Source organism: Heliangelus exortis, chromosome 2 (assembly GCF_036169615.1).
Source record: "Heliangelus exortis chromosome 2, bHelExo1.hap1, whole genome shotgun sequence".
In the NCBI taxonomy this organism is placed as follows: Eukaryota; Metazoa; Chordata; class Aves; order Apodiformes; family Trochilidae; genus Heliangelus; species Heliangelus exortis.
The window spans coordinates 109004447-109023939 of NC_092423.1; the positions used below are offsets into that span (position 1 = coordinate 109004447).

Below are 19493 nucleotides of genomic sequence, written 5' to 3' on the forward strand. Positions count from 1 at the left end.
CTTCTGGTGAATTGAAAATATCTATTTTTTTTAAAGGATGAAACTTCTGACATGAGGCATGAAATTACTTTAGCCCACATGGCCTCTGCCTTTTGGTGGCAACACAATCAAGCACATGGCTGGAGGGCATTGCTGTTGTCCAGCTCTAGAGATGATGCCACTAGACTATCCTACAATGTTGCCAAAGGGGAGGTTTGGGGGTTTTTTGTTTGCTAATTAGAGTGCAGGAAAATTAATAATGCGTTGTGTTTTTTGACAATTTTAAGTTGTCTTTTAAAGGTAGTCCTATTAAAGGTAGTAAATAACTATTGGGTCAGAAAAAGGTGACTGTCAGATGAAGAGCTTTTGCATGCTACCTTGCTTCTGTCTCACTCAGGCAAAACTCTCTCAAGAGGTTATAAAAGAAGTAGGAGGTTTAATTTACTAAAGTTCACTATCATTAAACCATTTCTTCATATCTATAGTACAGAAGAGCAACTCTGTATTAGAAATATGCTGGGAAACATCCTTTAAACAGTATCTGAACAATTTTATAGGAACAACTAGAGAAAAAAATCCAATAAATATCTTTCTCATTCCAAAAAAGAGTATTCTTCTGGTAAAATAACAACTGAAAACAGGCAGCAGGATGAAGAAAGAGAGGAGATGACTGGAAAACTCAAATCCTTCACTACCTAATAGTTTACGTGTGCATCCTTCAGGCAGCCCTGACTGGATGTTTAAACTGTGCTTTTCTGTTTGGAGGAATGATAAACCCACTGCAAGGCTTGAGAGAAACTACATCAAACGATGACTCAAAAGGGAAAACACTAAACAAATGTCCTGATGATGAGAGGAAAGAACTGACACGCCCAAGGTGTTGTCCTCCTCCCAGTCTTCCCTGAACCGGAGTCCCTTACACCACTTGGTCCCCAGCCTCCTCCCAGTGCTGCTCCCAGCACCCTGCCTCAAAGCCCAGCCTGGCTGTGGCTCCTTAGCCCTTCCTGCCCAAACAGAGGGCTACTGATGCTTTTCTTAACTACACTGAGAAAGGCACCATTTAAAGCGCTGTGTAGGAGCAATGTGGTGTTGCCTTATAGTCTCTTCAAAATGTAAACCTTAATACTTATTTCCAGTAATTCCTGAAGACAGACACTGACAGTCCTTCCTCCGGGATACTTAGGATCTGAGACCTGATGTGACAGATGAGTGAAATGGGCTAGGAGGCAGCATTAATAAAATAGGCCATCAAAGTATAAACTGTGTGTAAAATGCCTAGGTTCAGCAAACCAGCTCTCAGATGTAATCAGAGCTTGCCACCTGCTCTGCCTGTATCTGATGGCAGATATCTGCAGATTTCATATAGAGAAGAGTTTCAAAGAAGGATCTGGAAGACAATAAAGTACTTCATGGAGTGCAGGATGATTAGCTACGACACTTTACCCAGGGCAGGTAGAAGTTACAAATCACATTAAACTGAAAAAAAAACCTGCAGTGTTTATAACCTCAGGGCTTTCATCAGTTTATGATGTGGGACCAGCACAAGACTGCCTGGAGAATGGTGAGTAAAAGGAGAAGAAGTTGAGTTATAAACATGGAAAAGAAGCCAGTCAAATCCTCGAAATTGGCCAGAAAAACCTGTTAGTATATTATCAGGACAGCATCTGACTGAAAGAAGCAAGGCTACTTCAAGCATTATATTTATTCCTCAAATGAGGAAAATTTCACTGTTCAATATACAGACTTAAATGGAAAGGTATAGAATTTACTTAATGCTAATTAACTTACCTGTGAATGTTATATAGTGTTTGTGGAAATGAAAGAAACAAACTGAAGCCTGGAAGAGAAAAAAGATTCATATGTTACGATATACATTCCTGATACACGGATGACCTCAGAATTTTCTCATATGATAACAGTTTTATGCTGTTTTTAAAATGTATTGGTATTCCTGTACTCATCACAGTATATGAACTTTTTGGAGGCTTTAGGCAATAATAAAACCTTCCTCATTTTCCAAAGTTAATTGCTAGAAATAGTAGCTGATCCAGATTTTCTCGTACAATCAGTGACAAGACCAGAAAGATTTTTAAAATTTCTGATGCAGTTAATAGGTAGGGTCAGTTCTATAGATTCTGTTGGACCCAAGAAAGAGAATGGCCCCATTTTGCATGAGCTGCTCTCCATTATGTAGGAAAAAAACCCAAGACCGACACCAAAAGCTTTCTAATTTTGCCCCTGTACTCAGCGCTGGTGAGGCCACACCTCGAGTCCTGTGTCCAGTTCTGGGCCCCTCAGTTCAGGAAGGAGATTGAGGTCCTGGAGCAGGTCCAAAGGAGGGCAACCAGGCTGGTGAAGGGACTCCAGCACAGATCCTATGAGGAGAGGCTGAGGGAGCTGGGGCTGTTCAGCCTGAAGAAGAGGAGGCTCAGGGGAGACCTCATCACTCTCTACAACTCCCTGAAAGGAGGTTGGAGCCAGGGGGGGGTTGGTCTCTTTTCCCAGGCAACTCTCAGCAAGACAAGAGGGCACGGTCTCAAGTTGTGCCGGGGGAGGTTTAGGTTGGACATTAGAAAGAATTTCTTTACTGAGAGGGTGATCAAGCATTGGAATGGGCTGCCCTGGGAAGTGGTGGATTCTCCGTCCCTGGAGATATTTAAAAAGAGACTGGATGTGGCACTCAGTGCCATGGTCTGGTAACTGCAGCAGTAGTGGATCAAGGGTTGGACTTGATGATCTCTGAGGTCCCTTCCAACCCAGCCAATTCTGTGATTCTAATGGAATATATAAAGACTATCAACCTCCAACAGGGCTGTCCACATTACTGGGGAAACAACAGGTTTATAGTTCAACATACTAAGGTTCAACTAATGATCTGCTTTGCTGATAGCATGGCTGAAATTAATTAATTTTCACAATATGGCCATGAGGTTTTTTACGATTACCTTTTTTTTTAATAGTGACCTTTCTGGAGCTCAGCTTTAACCTGCAAAGGACAAGGATTCATGGCTGCTATCACTATGTTCTACCTGCATTGCTGCCAGTATTACCAAGACAGCTGCTACCAGCCCTGAAGACTCAGTAGTGTCCTGTCTAACACACACATCCCAAATACATTGGTCGACCCAAGGCTCAAAAAAGAGTTCCAGCAAGAAGTGGAAGATTTAAATAAAAAATCAACAGATTAGTCAGCCTAAATGGTGAAAAAATATATAATCCTTTTTTAATCTGCAACACTCATTTTCTTTGTGTTTCCTCACAGAGCTCTTTGGTTTTGGTTTTATTCCTCACTTTTTGTGTATCAACTGCTTTTCCCCATTTTGTTTGCTGCTTGGAAATTGCTCTGCATAGTATATTTCTGCCAGGTTTTATATTATAAGGCAAGAGGGTTGGTTTTGGTGCACTAACATAATACATAATTCCTATGTTGTTATGGGGAAGGCAAGCACTCTGACATGGTAAAGTTTCTGATTTTACCTTAAAAAAATCCCATCTAAGAATCACAGTATACTGTTTGTATAGAAAAGTAGCAAACTTAAATCTCATTATTAGAAATAAAGAAACCTAAGAAGACACAAAGGAAAGGAGGGATTTCAGTGGACTCTGTACTGAGGCTAAAATGGCATAGCAGAGTCTTGAGAAATGTCAGTGTTTACAGTTCAGTCCTCATCAAAGAAATACCCAAGTGTTTAACATGCTCTGGTCAAAGTGGCAACTCAAGAGAAGGAAAACCAAGAAAGCATGAATAGTGGAGATCAGGATTGTCAGAAAACAAAAATAGATGAAAAGCATAATCTATTTCTCCAGCTGTTCTGATTAACTTTTAAAGAGAAGGAATCAAAGAATTGGAAAAAAAATATCCAGCTTGTAAATAATTACAGGTATTGCATTTTTACGTGTTTACTCTTTGGTTTTGTTTTCTAAAAAGAGGAAGATAATGAGCTCTGCTTCTTTACCACGGTAGGAACTCTGCATCAAACAGCTGAAGGATGTGCAGCTGAAGTAATATCCCAAGTATCCTGTAAATAAATTTCCAAAATTCTCAAGCTTAGAGCCTTCAGAATGATCTGTGCTTAATGTGTGCTCCAGTTAGCTATGTTTTCTATTAGGCAGGGAGGGCTAGTTCAATAAAATCTTGAGTTACGTACAGCAGTTCCAACATCTGTATCACATTAGAGCAGACATGAGACAAAACATTGACTCTTGAGGTTAAATCTAAATTTCCTGCTGCAGTCCTGAAGTTTGATTTGTTAGGAGAAAAGCAACCGAGAGGAACAGAAATAGAGACTAGAACTAGAAATAGAACTCAAAGACCAATGGTTGCCAACAATTTGTTATTTTTATGAAGTGCCATTTTACTTAGAAATAACACACTGACCACAAACAATCCCTCAGATAGCTAAAAGCCACTTTTGGGCTGGGGCAGTTACCCCAGTTACTCCTCTGTATTTTTACAGGGCTTCCCTTTCAGAGAGCTGAGGATGTGGTAGGGAAAGCAAAGGGTGTTCCCCTGTTTCTTATGGGATTTTCAAAATTCCATCATTTCCTACAACATGTTGCTTTCCCATCTTTTTTTTTTTTTTTTTAAGCTAAGGAGGCCTGGCTTGGGGGCTGCTTTTGGTACTCATTAAGTCTGCTTTTTAATTGACATTAAGGATCCCTTTGTGCCCAGGAGCTAAACTGCTGGTTCCGCATTGCTGCCATTCCCTCCTGCTCTGGGGAACAAAAGGTGCAGCCTGGAAAGCAAAGCCTCTGCAGGCTCTCTGGCCCTCAGCCACTGCCTAAATTGTGATGATGAGGCTTTTTCTTTTGCTTTTGCTTTCTGCTTTTCTTTTTTTTTCTTTTTTTTTAAATTTTTTTTCTTTTTAGATTTTTTTTAATGTCCTAAAGGCATGTATTTTATTTTGAAATCCTTAAAAACCCCCAGTTTAGTGTATTAGAGATTTTTAACACATTACAGGAAATACAACTCATCGAGTGGGTATTGGAAGTATTACTGTCATTCCAGTATTTTTAAATTTCTCCTGTAATATTTTCCCCGATTTTCCAGCTGATTTAAATTCTGAGACCTAACAGTAAGAACACAGGCCTGTGTCGGAGGCAGAAATACTAAAACACAGATGGGTGGCACAGATACACACAGGGAGTTCTTGTGTCATGCTAGGCTGAAAGTAGCAAGCCCAGATCCTAGGATTTAGGTACAACCCTATGGTCAGTCCTCTGCTTTGCACTATCCTGCATTTTTAAAGCTTTTTAGAGGATAATTATTTTGTTTGTATTAAAAAAAACCAGTCAAACAAAAACATCAACGCATTCAAGAATTCAGGATTAGAGACATGTCACAAATGAAGGTGTACCTTGTTTTCCATATATATATATATATGAACACACAAGTACATACACTATATATACTTATGAATATATTTATATATATATATTAATGTGTGTAAAGGGATCAAAAAGATAATTCCCATCACTTCTAGTGACAACTTCAGATTTCATTTGGTGCTTTTCAATGAGTGCTATTGCTGAGTGAATTAGGAAAAAAAAAAAAAAAAAAAAAAAGCTAGGATGTGATGGATACCACAGTACATTTGTCCCTAGTGTCAGTCTAGACTAAGAGTAATGTAATTAAGTTTAGTCACATGAGGATGTCTTAAACCATGCCTTAAAGATTACTGAGGGCCTGCTGACAGCTTGGTTATGTTTCTGTGACACGGTGCAGTTTCTGAATGTGGCTGCTGTACCTCAGCTAATTTAGGGATTCCTGCAAAATACAGACTTGCGTGTTGGAAAGGAAGAGAGGGTATGGCCAGAAATGAACTGCTGACACTACTGTCAGCTCTGGAAAATGCTATTTCAGATAAAGCTAGAAAGCCTGTCACAGGCAGCCAGGTTCCTGAAAACACCGAACTTCACAGATTGAAAACATAGCTAAATAAGAAAAGCAACTCCAAGTAGGTAGCCAAGACACCTAAAACAATATTTTCAAAAAAGTAAAATGTTTATGTTAACTGTTTATCTTCTTCACGCCTTTCTCATTATAAATTGTAGTTGTTGTCATGTTCCAGACAAGTGAAAACATCCTAAGAAAGGAAGTGAAATATTATTAAGAATTGGCTCTTCCTGATAGTTGAAAGTTAAAAAATTAGACAGTGCAATACAGGGATGTAACTTCAGGTGAAGTTACATCACTGCACTGGAATTTGCAGGAATATGTACAGGAAAGTACCTTTCCATTTCCCCACTCCCCCAGGGAAGACCCCTCAAAGCATTCCTACCACTTGGGAGGCTGTCAAGGCCACTGCGTAGACCTTCTCCTGGGCATACTGCAGAAGTTGAGCTTGGTAAAAATCAACTCACAAAATGAAAACTCACAAATTTCACAAATGAAAATCACAAATGAAATCCCATCACCCTCCTCTCTTGTTCTTCAGTTGCCCCATGGCCAGGACAATGCTTGGCCTTGCTATCACTAGGTTGAAAATCCATCATAGTCAACACTTGCTTTAAGGAAATGGCATGTCAAATACAGCATTTACCTTTCTTAGCCATCAGACAAAAAATAAAAATTAAAAAAAAAAAAAAAAATTAAAATCTTTAGGCCTCAATATTAGATTGAAAAAAATCTTTAAATACTTTTTCCATGTTTTTTTCCAAATTTCTTCCACATTTAGAGCAGCCAACCACATGAAAATATCTTAGCTTGCTGAATGTTTATCATATTGATCACTGCCTGGAAGCAAGCTTCATCAAAAGGTGAACATTTAGAAGCACCTGTAACTGGAACAGCAGCTTTTCATGGAACAGTGTGATTTTCTCAGGCATTTCTTAAGAAGACAACGCTTTCAATTGGTTGTGCATACAGATAATTGCATATTGAGATGTCCATTAACTATAAAATTATGTTTTATTATTATATAAAATTGTAAAATTAGAATGACTTAGTAACTGGGAAACAAAAGTTAGAAAATGAGTATATAATTTCCAGATTTAAATCAGCTGTAAAGTCTGAATACGTTGAGCAATTTAAGGACAGATGAAAAATACACCCAAACAGACCTATACAGGGTTAGTGAGGACAGTGCAAACACGAGCACTGCCCTTGTCCACATAGTTGATATATGTTTTTGATGTTTAGCATCTCAGATACTTCTTGAGTATAAAGACTGTAAGGGGATGCATTTGTTATGCTTATTTTCAGCATCTAAGGAAGCACATGCCAAATTTATCTCCCTTGAACTGGAATCACGATCTCAGAGGTTCTTCCCAGCCTCAATAATTCTGTGATTCTGTGATCCTAAGTCCAACCTAAATGTAAATTAGCATTTCGAGCACTGGATTTATTATAGATTGAGAAATTAGTTTATGGAGGTAGATGCTTCCTTGATGTAGTCCCACTCACACAGCACCTACACATTATTCCCTTCTTCTGGGCAGAGAATCAAGCACCAGAGGATCAGTGCTTTGAGAAGCCCAGGCTGGCTTCCAGAAGGACTGTGACAGGTGAGCTCCCTTGTTTGACTTTCCTCCAGGGCTCCCACTGCCCAAGAAATGACCCCTCACAGATAACACCACCAAACCCACTCCCACTTGCAATCAGCATCCCGTGACACTTTTCTGCCTCCAGGCTTCAGAGCTCTGGTTTTCTGGGTTATTGTTCTGACTGGTGCAGATGAGTTACTCCAAACATGAACTCATCTGCTTCTTATATATGTATCTTGAGTGACAGGTGAGTATTTCACACCCTTTACTTCAATGTAAGCTCTTACAATCTGTCACAACAACGCTTTAATCAATGTTAAATTGGTGACAGACATGTGGAAGCCGACTCATGTTAACCACCCTTTTAAAACAAAGCTAGTCAAGGCCTGTTGGAGAGACAACATTTTGAAAACCTATCACTTACTGTTCATCATTCAGCTGTCCATCAGTAAGGCAGAACCATGAGACATTTTGCAATGGGAACTATAGAAGATCACTTCAGAATGACTTAGTCGTATGAGGCAGAAACAACTTCTAAGTAATATATGTAAAAAAGAAAAACTCCTTCCACTTAAGTCAGAAATGCACTTAAGTCAACTTTGTGATTATTGCTTTGCACTATAAAAGAACCCAGAGACCTTGCTATGGAGGCTCACAGGATCACAAGTTTTCCAAGACCAATATGAGAGAGCAGGTTGCCCCATGCAGAAGCAGTTGCCTGGAGAAAGGGCTGAGCACCACATTCACATTGCTCCATCCAAAAGAAATCTGCCCACCTGCTGTGATGCAGATATGCTGGATGAACTTATAGGAGATAAATGTCCTGCTAAGGATTAGCCCTAAGGACTTCCAGATACATTAAAATGAATAAAACTACGGCACATTTCTACTTCCAACACCGATATAATAGAATCAGTTTCATTCTTAACCAAACGAATGTGAATTTCAGATCATGTCTGTTTGACCAAGGCTTTTAAAGTATTTTGTGATGCTGAGAAAAAGAGCAGGTAAGTCTGTGTCCTCCTTCAAACCAGAATGCAGTGTAAGGACAAGGCACTTTTAGATGGGTAGCTGTGCTTTCCCACTGACAGAATTCAAATACTTGCCAAGTTTCATATGTTGTGGTTTGGTCTCATAATTACTTTGTTTGCTGCTAATATGTTTTCATTTATGTATTTGCTCCTCGTTTTATATACTGAAGTAGCTCAGAGAAGGAGTGAACTTCAAGGAACCCACACTCTGCAAAAGTCTGCACAGAACCCAAGCCAATACACACCACAGGAAAAAAAATCTGAATGCTTTGGCCCCATCTCTTCAAAGAAAGTTCAAGCTTCAAATCTCTGACAGATGTTAGCACTCCATTCACATTTCATGTTCAAATCTGTATTTTGAAAATTTGTCTTAAGTTTTCCCACAGGCTTCAGTAGCCAGATCTGGGCACTACTGACCAGGTAGAGTGGACTCAAATGTGCCACCATGTCTGGACTACAGAACTGTCTGTCCCATCTGCCACAGAACTACAGCAGATCCACTCCATGCTTTAGTGATCCTTTAACAACAAAGCCTATTCTTGTGGTTGTAATACTGACGAGGAGCAGGAATCTTTCTGAGCCTCCAGGAGTCATTTTTCCAGTCTAGCTTTCTAAGGAATGAAGCTGACATGATAACACTTTCCTTGTTTGTGTGCATCCTGTCGTAACTTTCTGAGCCCTCTGGTCAACTCCGAACAAACAGGTCAAAGGAAGTTTCTCGTAAGTTGCATGGAAATGAATAGTCAGGTAGAGGAAAATAGACACATAAATGTCTCCAGCAAGGGGAGAACTGCAGCCTCAACTCAAATTTTATTAGACATTATAAAATCTACCTCATAAAGAGGTAGTATGAATGCCCCAAGAATGGGAAATGATTCATTCAGAACATGCACTTAATGCAGGTCATTTAATTGCAATGTGAGAAAGAAATCATCATCAATTAATAATGATGCTCCCTGAACTACCAATGTTTACCTGTCAGTTCAAATCTTCTTATGAAGCCTCCAGCACCATTTCTGTTACTGGACTTTATGTAGGGAACTGACAGTTTTAAAATGCTTATTATAAATATTTTATATTGCTCTTAACCTGATAGCAGAGTGACAGGGAATGCTAGACCTTTGGGATGCCCTGGGGGGCTGAAAATAAATGATAGCTCTCAGCCCAGGGCTGCCCTTTGAGAGAACCCTAGTTAGCCAGAAAATACTATAGGACAATTGTGGTTAAATCCCAAGAGAGCTTTTGGAGTCATCCACAGGAACCTTGCTGAGAGCAGAAGTAATTAGTTCCAGCTGAGCACGCAGGCACATAACCTTACAAAGGTCTGGCTCCTGTCATGCTAGGAGAGAAAAGGCATTTCTGTCTAGCAGCCAGGACAACACGTTCTGGAAACAGGAGAACAGCCTTACTCCTTTGGTGTTCAGCTAGGTGTGTGTTTTGGAACTGAAGGATGGAACTGCACTCGCTGCCTGTGGAAAATTTTGATTTTATGTTCACCGGGTAGCTGAAGGATTCCCATAAAATACCATGCAGAAGTTTCTCTGCTTCACAGGGGAGTCCTCTGAGGTCACTGTTCAGCTGCCTACAGGTGTTCACAGTTGCTAAGACTATTGCTAGACAGTTCCCAGGGACATATATAAAGCTCTCTCTTATGAGAATTTCCTAAAAAACCTAACCTAAACACCAGGATTGCTGCACTTTTATGTATATCTTTGTTCTGGCACCTGATAAAAATGCCATTATTTTCAGCAAGTGAGTGTCACCTGGTGATACCACAGCTTCCTCTGAGGTGGTAGAGTTAATCCTTAGGTTATATGTGGGCTATTCTTTTTTTTTTTAGTCTTTTTTTTTTCTTCCCCACAGACACTCTAGAAAAAACATCTGAAAAACTTCATTTTTGTGCATCCCATTTGCATTTCTTCCACTGCAGAAGGCACCAGCTAAAGCCCAGCTGCTCTCAGAGAACTGAGCGCTCAGCAGCTGAACTTCTGTTGTGTGCAGAACAGTAAAAGCACGAAATGACACGTGAAACCTCTGCCAAGCAGTGATGGAGTAGCTATAGGTTCATTGTTAGAGGGACCACTAGTGACTACTAAATGCCATCAGGTGGTTAAGAACAGCCTGTTATGGTTTAATGGCTCCTCTCAGGGTCCTGGGAAACTAACTCATAAAAAACACTAGAAAACCACTACATCCCTTTTTCTTTTAACAACCCACAAAGGCATTTAACTGAGCATGCCAGAGAGTGGGCACTCTCAATACAAATGGATCTGACTGAGCAAGACACACTTGCTGCAGCCTCTCTAAAGGAGAGAATTTATTCTTCCTAACTGCTCAGCCCTTGGTGTAACTTAAACCAAGACTTTTTCTGCAGTCACCTCTTGCAATTTACTGCAAGCTTCTACAAACTTTACATATCCATATTCACTGCACACAGGCTACCCAGTGAAAACTGTCTTAATCACTATTGCTAAGTTCAGAGTCAAACCTGTGGGGAAATGACCATGCTTGCTGGATCAGTGGGATATTCAGTGGAAGGATTCTGCTTTCTTAATATTTAAATTTAGTGCCTGTTTTTAAGAGATTCACTAACTTTATAATACAGGCCCTAGCAAGATAGTTTCTCTCGTTCTTTAAACCCAGACTGAATTATAATTAAGCTGCCAAAGTTGCCCTGTTAATGACACTGTGGATAGTGTGTGAGAATGTTTTTAAACAAATCTTTTGGGCCTTACTGATGCCTAATCTGCCTGGGACCATGATGGAAAAAATACTCAGTTCCCTGCTCATAGACCCATTCATGCAGGTGTACCACAGGAGTCAGAAGCAGTACTTCTTTCTAATGCTAAAAAAAACCCTTTGCTTTACAGCTGGTTTTGGTAGAGTATGGAAAAGGATGGTCAGTTCTGCAGCTTTGATGCCATTGACATGCTTCCCTATAACAAGCCCTCCCAAGACACTGAGCAGTTTGAATTAAACCTTCATCCATGACTTCCCAAATGCAAAGGAAGAGCAAGCACTCATCTCTCCAGGACTTTCACAACACTCCTCATCCCTCACTGCCCTGCAGCCACCAGAGGGCGTTTTATAGCAACACCTCTGCCAAGCTCAGTTATTTCTTCTTCCTTTCTTTTCCTTAGAGTGCCCTAAAGAGGTCTGACACTAAAAACAAAAACAAAAACAAAAAAGACCCTAAACAATTGTACAGTCTTGGTCACACATGGTCAGTTTTATACTCTGGACTGCCAAAGGACTGTCAAAACCACATCCCTGCACATGATGCTCACAGAAAGTATGGCCTCAACTGAGGGTCCCTTCCAGTGTGGGAATTTTGGGAAGTAAAACTGAGGATGGAGGTGCTACCTGCTGAAGGTGTCTCCTTGGGAAAGGGTGATAAAAAAACACACCTCAGTGAAGTGAATTCAAAAGTCCTCCTGAAATGCTCAGAAGACTCCTAGTTAAAATCAACAGTGGGTGTGGACCTATGTCCAAGCCCTCCATTTGGCTTAAGTTCCAAAGACATTAAGGACTAAGTCCAGCTTCTCTATGCCAAACACTTGTTTTGGTGCCCTCCTCTTGTCATTTGTACTTCCATATAAAATTCCCTAAAATTTATATCCTGATTTCTTCACCTTCCAAGAAACATATAGAAGCCATTTCATATACACACATTTTTAGTTAAGATTAACATGTTTCCAGCTCATTAAAATGTAAGCACTCTTGTTCTCAGTCTAGCTACAGAAATTGAAAAATGTTCAGTGCTTATTTCAAACTATCCTGACAGTACCAAATAATGAGCAAATAAGCTATTGCTGTGTATGAAAAACTGAACTTCTGAACTTCAGTTCAGAAAGTAAATCTAAAGAAGAGCTTAGAAACCATATAGATCTTTCAGATCTACACTTGTGTCTCCAAAGATTATTTAAGTAATGCCTTCTATCCATAATGTTTTGGAGCATAGTGTGCTGCAGGCCAAAACATTAAACTTGTGATATATGTAAATGTGAGCAACATATACCTGAGTGACACAAGGAGTTCCTGGTACTTCAAAAGCAACCAGCACACAGCACTGAACTGCTCATGGCAATAAGAGACATTATCTGTATTATTAGTATGCAGCAGATAGTAATTCAGCAAGGAAAGATATTTCCAAAATTATCTACTTTTTAGAAGTTTTCCAATATTTGCCTTTTTAATCAGCTCTGTTCATGAGGGTTTTGGTCTAGTTAACACACATACACAAAAAAACCCTAAAAAAACCCCCAAGACCCCAACAAAAAATTATGAAGGAAATAGAAGAAATACCTAATAAAATAATTTTAAAACAGTGCAATTTTCCATGGATCTGGACACTTACCTATAAGCAAGATTACTAATATATCTGTGATGTAATAGCCAAACAGGAAAGGCTTCTGCCAGACTTCCACACCAACAGCACCAGTGAGCAGATATGCTGTAATTAATACCTATAGGAAAAGGATAAAGTATAGTCAGTCCTTTACTTTTAAAGGCACTGAACTTTGCTTATGATCTTAGTAAAAGTGTAAGTGTAAAAAAAAAAAAAAATCTGTTCTTTTCGTCCTGCCTACACTCTACAGGACTGTATGCTGACATCCCTAAACAATTACTTCTAAGAAGTGAACATCTTCCACACTCACCAACAAAATTATTTAAAACATATGAAATACAGTGAGCAAGCAGCATCTCTGCTAATGTTGGCATCTGTTTGTATGTAGTAATACTGACACACCTTTTCAAAACACCTGATTTCTAAATCCCTTCTTAAAGCCAGCTCTCCCCACTGATAATGCACTTTCTCATATCCATCTAAGCTCACCTGAAATATTAAAAAAAATCCAACTGAATGTGAAAAAATAAAAAGAAGAGGAAGGAGGGAGATGAAGTCTTCCTTGATTTATAAGTCATCTGACAGACAATATCATTACAGGACACAAAGAGAAACAAGTAGTCAAACTTCATTAGGAGTGAAAGGACTCACACAGGAGACTCATGAGTCAGCTGCTGGAGTGCAACTGGTTTCAGTAGAGATGCAAAGGCAGTTTCTACTTACTCTTCAGAGTTAATTTTGTGTCCCAGCTCAGGTCAGAAATCTTAATGCAGTCAGAACCCTATAGCTCCAACATCAATACCTTTCACATCCATTGCATTGCAAGTAGAAGCACTACCTACAATTTATGGCACAAATTGTCCAAGTTTTACTATTTTGGGCATGTAGCACAGTTCCTAAGCCTTAAGTCCTTGATCCCACCTCCTCAAGGGACTTTCTTCTCCTTTGAAACCTGGTTTAGCCCAGGTCAACCACCCCTGCAGCCTCTTCTGCCCCCTCGTTCTGTAGGCTGTTTGGGTTTCAGTTGTTTAGTTTTGCTATGAGACTCATAAGGAGCTCTATGTTTCATGCTACATCTCCATCAACCTCTTGACCTATTCTAGACTTGGATTAAGAATGAATTGTGAACATACACTTTGGCTCTAAATTAAAACAACTACGTTATTGATATTGCCATTTAGGAAACTGCATAATCATGTTACCTATTCCCAGCTTTACTTGCATGACAGATTTTAGGGTTTTTTGTTGTTGTTGTTTATTTTTTTAAAATACTGATTTTTTACTACTATTGTTTACCATTATGTTTTTTCTTAATTTTTACCTTCAAATACATTTTGTAGACTCATAGAATTACTTAGGTTGGAAAAGACCTTTCAGATCATCAAGTCTAACTGTAAACCTAACACTGCCAACTCTGCCATTCCTCTAAATTGGATTAACTGCTTTAATTTAAAGATACGCTGGAAACCTTTTCTTTTGATAAGAGGTTATTTAAGATTACAGATTAGTAGCAGAACACTGATGTCCATTAAACTCCCTATTACACCTTGTTACCATTGTATTTGACTTCACTGATTTCTCCGATCTAATTTCAACATTCTTGCCCTACCAGTATGTGAGTTTTAAAGACTTCTGCTTGAGTAGGGAGTTGCAGAACTGGATGTCTGAACAACATCTGTAAGAACAAGCAGCACAACAGATCTGCATTTTAGAAGAACAGGCACTCATGGAAGTTATGCACTGGGCCATTGAAGACAATGAGTCAAATTTTGGTCTAAATGAAGGGCACGTAAAATAGGTTTAGCAACCAAGTACAACATAGCCAACACTTGGCTTTCTGAAAAAATAATTATGTTATCTATAAGACCTGACAGATGGACTGCTGGCCCCACCAAAGTTGATGGCAAAACTCCAACTGGCTTTGCTGGAGCCTGAACTTACCCTCACATGTTGAATTCTGAACAAAAAATTTTGGCAAGTGATAAAAGAGGAACTTCAGTATTATCTGTTACCAGAGCCAGTACTTTCAGCAGTGGGGTCATGAGTATCACTGTCAGATGTCAGCACAATTCTAGGAACAGCAGCGTTGGTGCAAAGAGCTCTCCCAGGGGGATCCCCCTGCCCTGGGATTTGGTGATGCAGCACTCACAGGTTGAACCTGCCTCTTATTTAACAGATGTTGTGTGCAAAAAAACCCCCAACACTCTGGCTTTGAATTTTTGGTGTACTGTTTTTCAAGGATTCATAACTTTGACTTCACTGGGGCAATCATAAAGACTCGGACGGACAAGAAAATAGCTGCATCCCTTGATATAAGCTATTTCAGCAAAATTTGAAGATTGTAAAAATTATTAAACAAAAGCTAAGTATGCTAATCTATGTTTTTAAAAGCACTGATGGTAAAAAAAAAAATGTAGAACAATGTTCCTAAGTACAACTGGAAAATTCTATTTAAGATAGCTAGGTTTTCTACTCATCTCTTTGGCATCAATCAGCTTCAGTACTTTTCAGATTAAAATGTAGTCTATAGAAAGTAAAAGTAATTGCAACTTTTTGTAAAATGGGAAGTTCAAATTCAATAACACAAGAAGAGCTACTTAGGCAAGTTAGTGTCAAACACACACTATCTTGGATTCTAACTCACTGTAGCGTCTGAACAAGAAAGTTTCTGGCTTGCCAAGCCCTTATCTATGAGGAGGAGGAGCACTTATGCAGACAAAAATCTGAAAATACATGGTGTCAATTTATAGGCCTTTTGATATGGCTGAACAGCAGGATGCCTGGCTTCTGAGCAGTGGTTCCCCCTCTTGTCACAATTCTGTGAATCACAGCAACATAATCACCTGTGTCCTCTGTAAAATCAGAATGTTACTTCTTAATTGTGGCATTGGGAAAATTCTCTATAACCATAAGGCAATATAACTTCTTGAAATTTCTTAGCTTCTAGCCTTAATTGTTCTCTAAAGTATTTGCTTTTTAAAAATCACCATCTCTTTCATGTCTTTCCACTACGGCAGGTGTAAGTTTTGTGACTAAAGTATTCTTTCTTTTTTCTCCCTAATGATTTACATTTTCTGTCTTATACACAGGAAAAAATTGTATGAACTATATTTTAGCATGAGTTTTGTAAACTGCTTCTCAAAAGAAAATCCAGTATATGACACCCAAAGAAACTTTTCCCCTGTTCTGACTGAAAGGAGAAAAAGTTCTACAATGTTTAAGTTACTACCTCCACCATATACTTCATTTATCTGGAGTTTCAAGGCAGGCAGTGTTTTCCCCGGGAGCCTAGCTGCAATTATCCAAAGCCATAGGGCAGAAACAGCTAGGAAAACATCTCAAACCCAGAACCTGGGGCTTATGGTCTGGGCATCAGTGTCTGCAGACATGACTGTATGGATATCCTTCCCTTCATGGGGTTAGGGCTGGTCCAGAGAGAGCTGCCTGTTGCCTTTCACACTGACTACTTGTGCTTTTGGCCTTTTTTCTATCTTGCTGTTTTAGCTCAGGAGAGTGAGGAGAAGGAGCACAGAATCACCCAGATCACTCCAGCTCCCACATAGCTCTTATTTTCACTTTTAAACTTTTATTTAGAATATAAAGGGTACCTTCCTGTAATACTTGGGGCAGCATCAATACAAGTATTGATAGAGGTATCACTATATCATATTTAAGGAAAAACAAATATTTTGTTCCCCTACTATGAATTCAACTATAGTGGCTTATGAAAAGCAACAGAAGCATTAGGAGAGTACTCTGTTAAGGGAATATTAAATTTTTTCAGGAGAAAAATCGAGTTTTGAACAATCCAGAGGAAGTCTGTGAAAAACTTCTATATGCCAGGAAGCCTGAAATGTTCATTTCTCAGGAAATCTTTACCTCTTCTTTTTTTCCAAGAAGCTGAATTTGCAGGTATTATCTTTCTTTGGGTTTGTAACAAGATGTACTCAAAAACATAGCAAGGGTTTCTTTTTTAGGCTCCTCTCCAGCCCATCCCTTTTGGGGGTTTGTGCTTACTTGAAAGTGCATTAAAACAGTCTGGGTGACAGTGTGTAAAGAGGCTCCTCTCTGCATCTTTTCCTGCCTGCAGAGGAGTCAGCAGAAGGAAGATCTTTGTGCTGTAGGGAGGATGAGGGAAGAGTGTTCACTGTTGGAGATGCGTTGACTACTTGAGCCCGGACCCACAAACCTAACAGTCTGCTGACCAAGCATATCTCAGACACATTACAGTCATTTTTCAAGTTTACATACCACAGTTTCCTATAAATACCTGTCTGTTGTAAGCTAAGCTAATTGCAGTACCAATTACAGCCCAGCAGCTAGAGCAATTAGGTACCAATTCTGACAAATCATCAAGTTGCAGAAATATCTGATCAGCATAAATCCCACAAATTTCTCTGCTTCTAATGAGGTATTTTTTTGTGAGGAACAGCAGCTCTCTTTATACCACAGTTAAGAGGGAGGCAGTGAAAGGGCTGTCTGGGTTTATAGGCAGCAGAGCTGACTCAGCAGTGTCCTGGGAGCTTTGTGCCAGTAGAGCTTTCATTAAGGTCAACAGTTATCTATTTGCACACTTATACTAATTACTGTATTTCCTGAGCTTTGTGATGATAACAAATTCCAAAGGTCCTGGCTACCATAAATTTTAAAAGCAGAAGCAAGGGACCAGACCACCTGAATGTCTGACATGCCAGTGCAATAGCACCATGGTGCCAGTGAAATTATTGAAAATGGAGCAGAGAGGAGCATTCATGCAGCAATCCAGCTAGGAAAGCCACAGGGGAAATACTTAACTAATTGCTGGGAATTAGCCTGAAAGCAGCTTCTGGGTGGTTCCATCCTCTCTTCCTCTGAATGTTACTGTGGAAATAGCTGGCAGAGAAGTTGGGGGGGGGGAGGCACCATTACCTTTGTTACTCATCATCAGCCACTTCCAGTGTCCTCAGTATCCTCTCCTCCCAAGTAGCTGGATAGTGTACACATCATACAGAATTTGCTGAATGGGTTTACAAAACAAGAGCTACAAGTCCTCTCTTGTCTTTGTTCATAGGCAACCACAACTACAAAACTAATTTTTACAGATGGGGAAAACTGACATACAGACAATTCAATAGTGAAGTCTTCCACTGCTGTTTATGGTTTTGCTATATAGGATCAGAAGATCCTTACATTTATATGATTATCATTTTGACTATAGGCAAACCATCACAGAAGTTACTAAAAAGCAAGCACGCAGGACAGTAATTCAACACCAGAGGGGAACAGGAAATAGCATTTGTTAGCACCTTGCATCCAAGTTAATCAATGCAGTTTACAGACTTTACTGTAAGTCAGTCTCACCACAAATCTGTCAGGCAGGGAAATGTTATTACCATTATTTGCCAGATGGGAGAGCAGTGGCAGAGGCACAAGTCACTGAAAGGTACTGAGAGAGTTAACAGTCCTGCTCTCCTAGCTGATACCCACTCCCATATTTAACCACTAATATAGTATGGATGCCATAGCAATCAAAAAAAGCTTTCTAAACATTCACTTGTATATCTAAAGAAATCATCTGAGCAACAAGTGACATTGGTTTGAACATAGCTATTCCTCTCCTGCTGGAAGAACTTCACTAAGAAGCCTTGTTCAGACAGGCCTGAAACTTGCAGACCAGCTGGCTGCCTAATGTCTTAGTTCTAAGCCAACTTCTTCTCCCACAATCTATTTTCTAGGGGACAAAACAGATGCACCACAGCTGGACCACCATCTCTGGGTTGCTCTCAAACCACTGGATTCTGATTATGTTTACAGCAATACATCTGCAGCCATTAATTCAAATACAATATTTCCATTAAAACACATACTTGAATATTTGTCAAACTCCCTTTCAATTATGTATATTTGGCTGTACCTTTCATCTCATGCTTGTAACAGGAAGCTCAGAGGACTGGGACTGTGCTCTTCAGGATGCAAGAGCCTGGCTATCTAAGAAAAGGTGAAGTCAGCCCAGAAATCCCTGTGCTGGACCCTTGCCTGTGCAACAAGCTTGTTACTGCTGCTACTCATTTGTGAACTGAGCCCACCACTCACTGTGATGCCCTAATCCTGCTTCTGAAGAGGGGTACCCTAAGGTAGGACTGTAAGCCAGTTAGGAATGCAGCTGGGGACTGGCTGTAGGCTTATATATAATTCACATTACTGAATGTCATTCGCAAATAGAAAACTTCTAGTAGTATGGCTTTGACATTTTTTTAAAGGGTAAAATTCCCTTGACAACAGTTAATGACCACTGTGGAGGTGCAGTGCTATTTCTACTACCACATTTGATGTAGAGGTGGTAGAACTGAGAAGGTCTGGTACTGGATAACTACTGTTAATAAGTGTTACTTGGACAAATTCACATCACGCCTCGGAAGCTCATGTTGGTGGGAAAATTGCTTATGGCTTCAAATAGCATAACAATTTTTGTTAATACCACAAATCAAATGCAGTCAAATTACATTCTCATGGGCACTATCTGACCGCTAGGCTTGCTGAAAGCCTTTTTATTTCCACAAGGCAATGAATCTCTGATGCTGACAATTTTCTCGAGAGTGTTCCTTTTTTGCAAATGCGGGAAATATTTCTGAATTACTTTTAGGGTTATGCTATTTCACATTCAAAATCTT

General features: G+C 39.6%; 1 protein-coding gene across 2 annotated transcripts in view; it reads right to left on the minus strand.

The window, feature by feature from the left end:
- LOC139793176 (ethanolaminephosphotransferase 1-like) overlaps window positions 1-19493 on the minus strand; it is a 55600-nt gene that overhangs the window by 6458 nt on the left and 29649 nt on the right. For both annotated transcript variants that reach the window (XM_071737503.1, XM_071737502.1), the window contains exons 6-7: window positions 12853-12961; window positions 1768-1816 (exon numbers count right to left, since the gene is read on the minus strand). In XM_071737503.1, the coding sequence (XP_071593604.1) occupies window positions 1768-1816; window positions 12853-12961 (158 nt within the window). The remainder of the gene's footprint in view (window positions 1-1767; window positions 1817-12852; window positions 12962-19493) is intronic.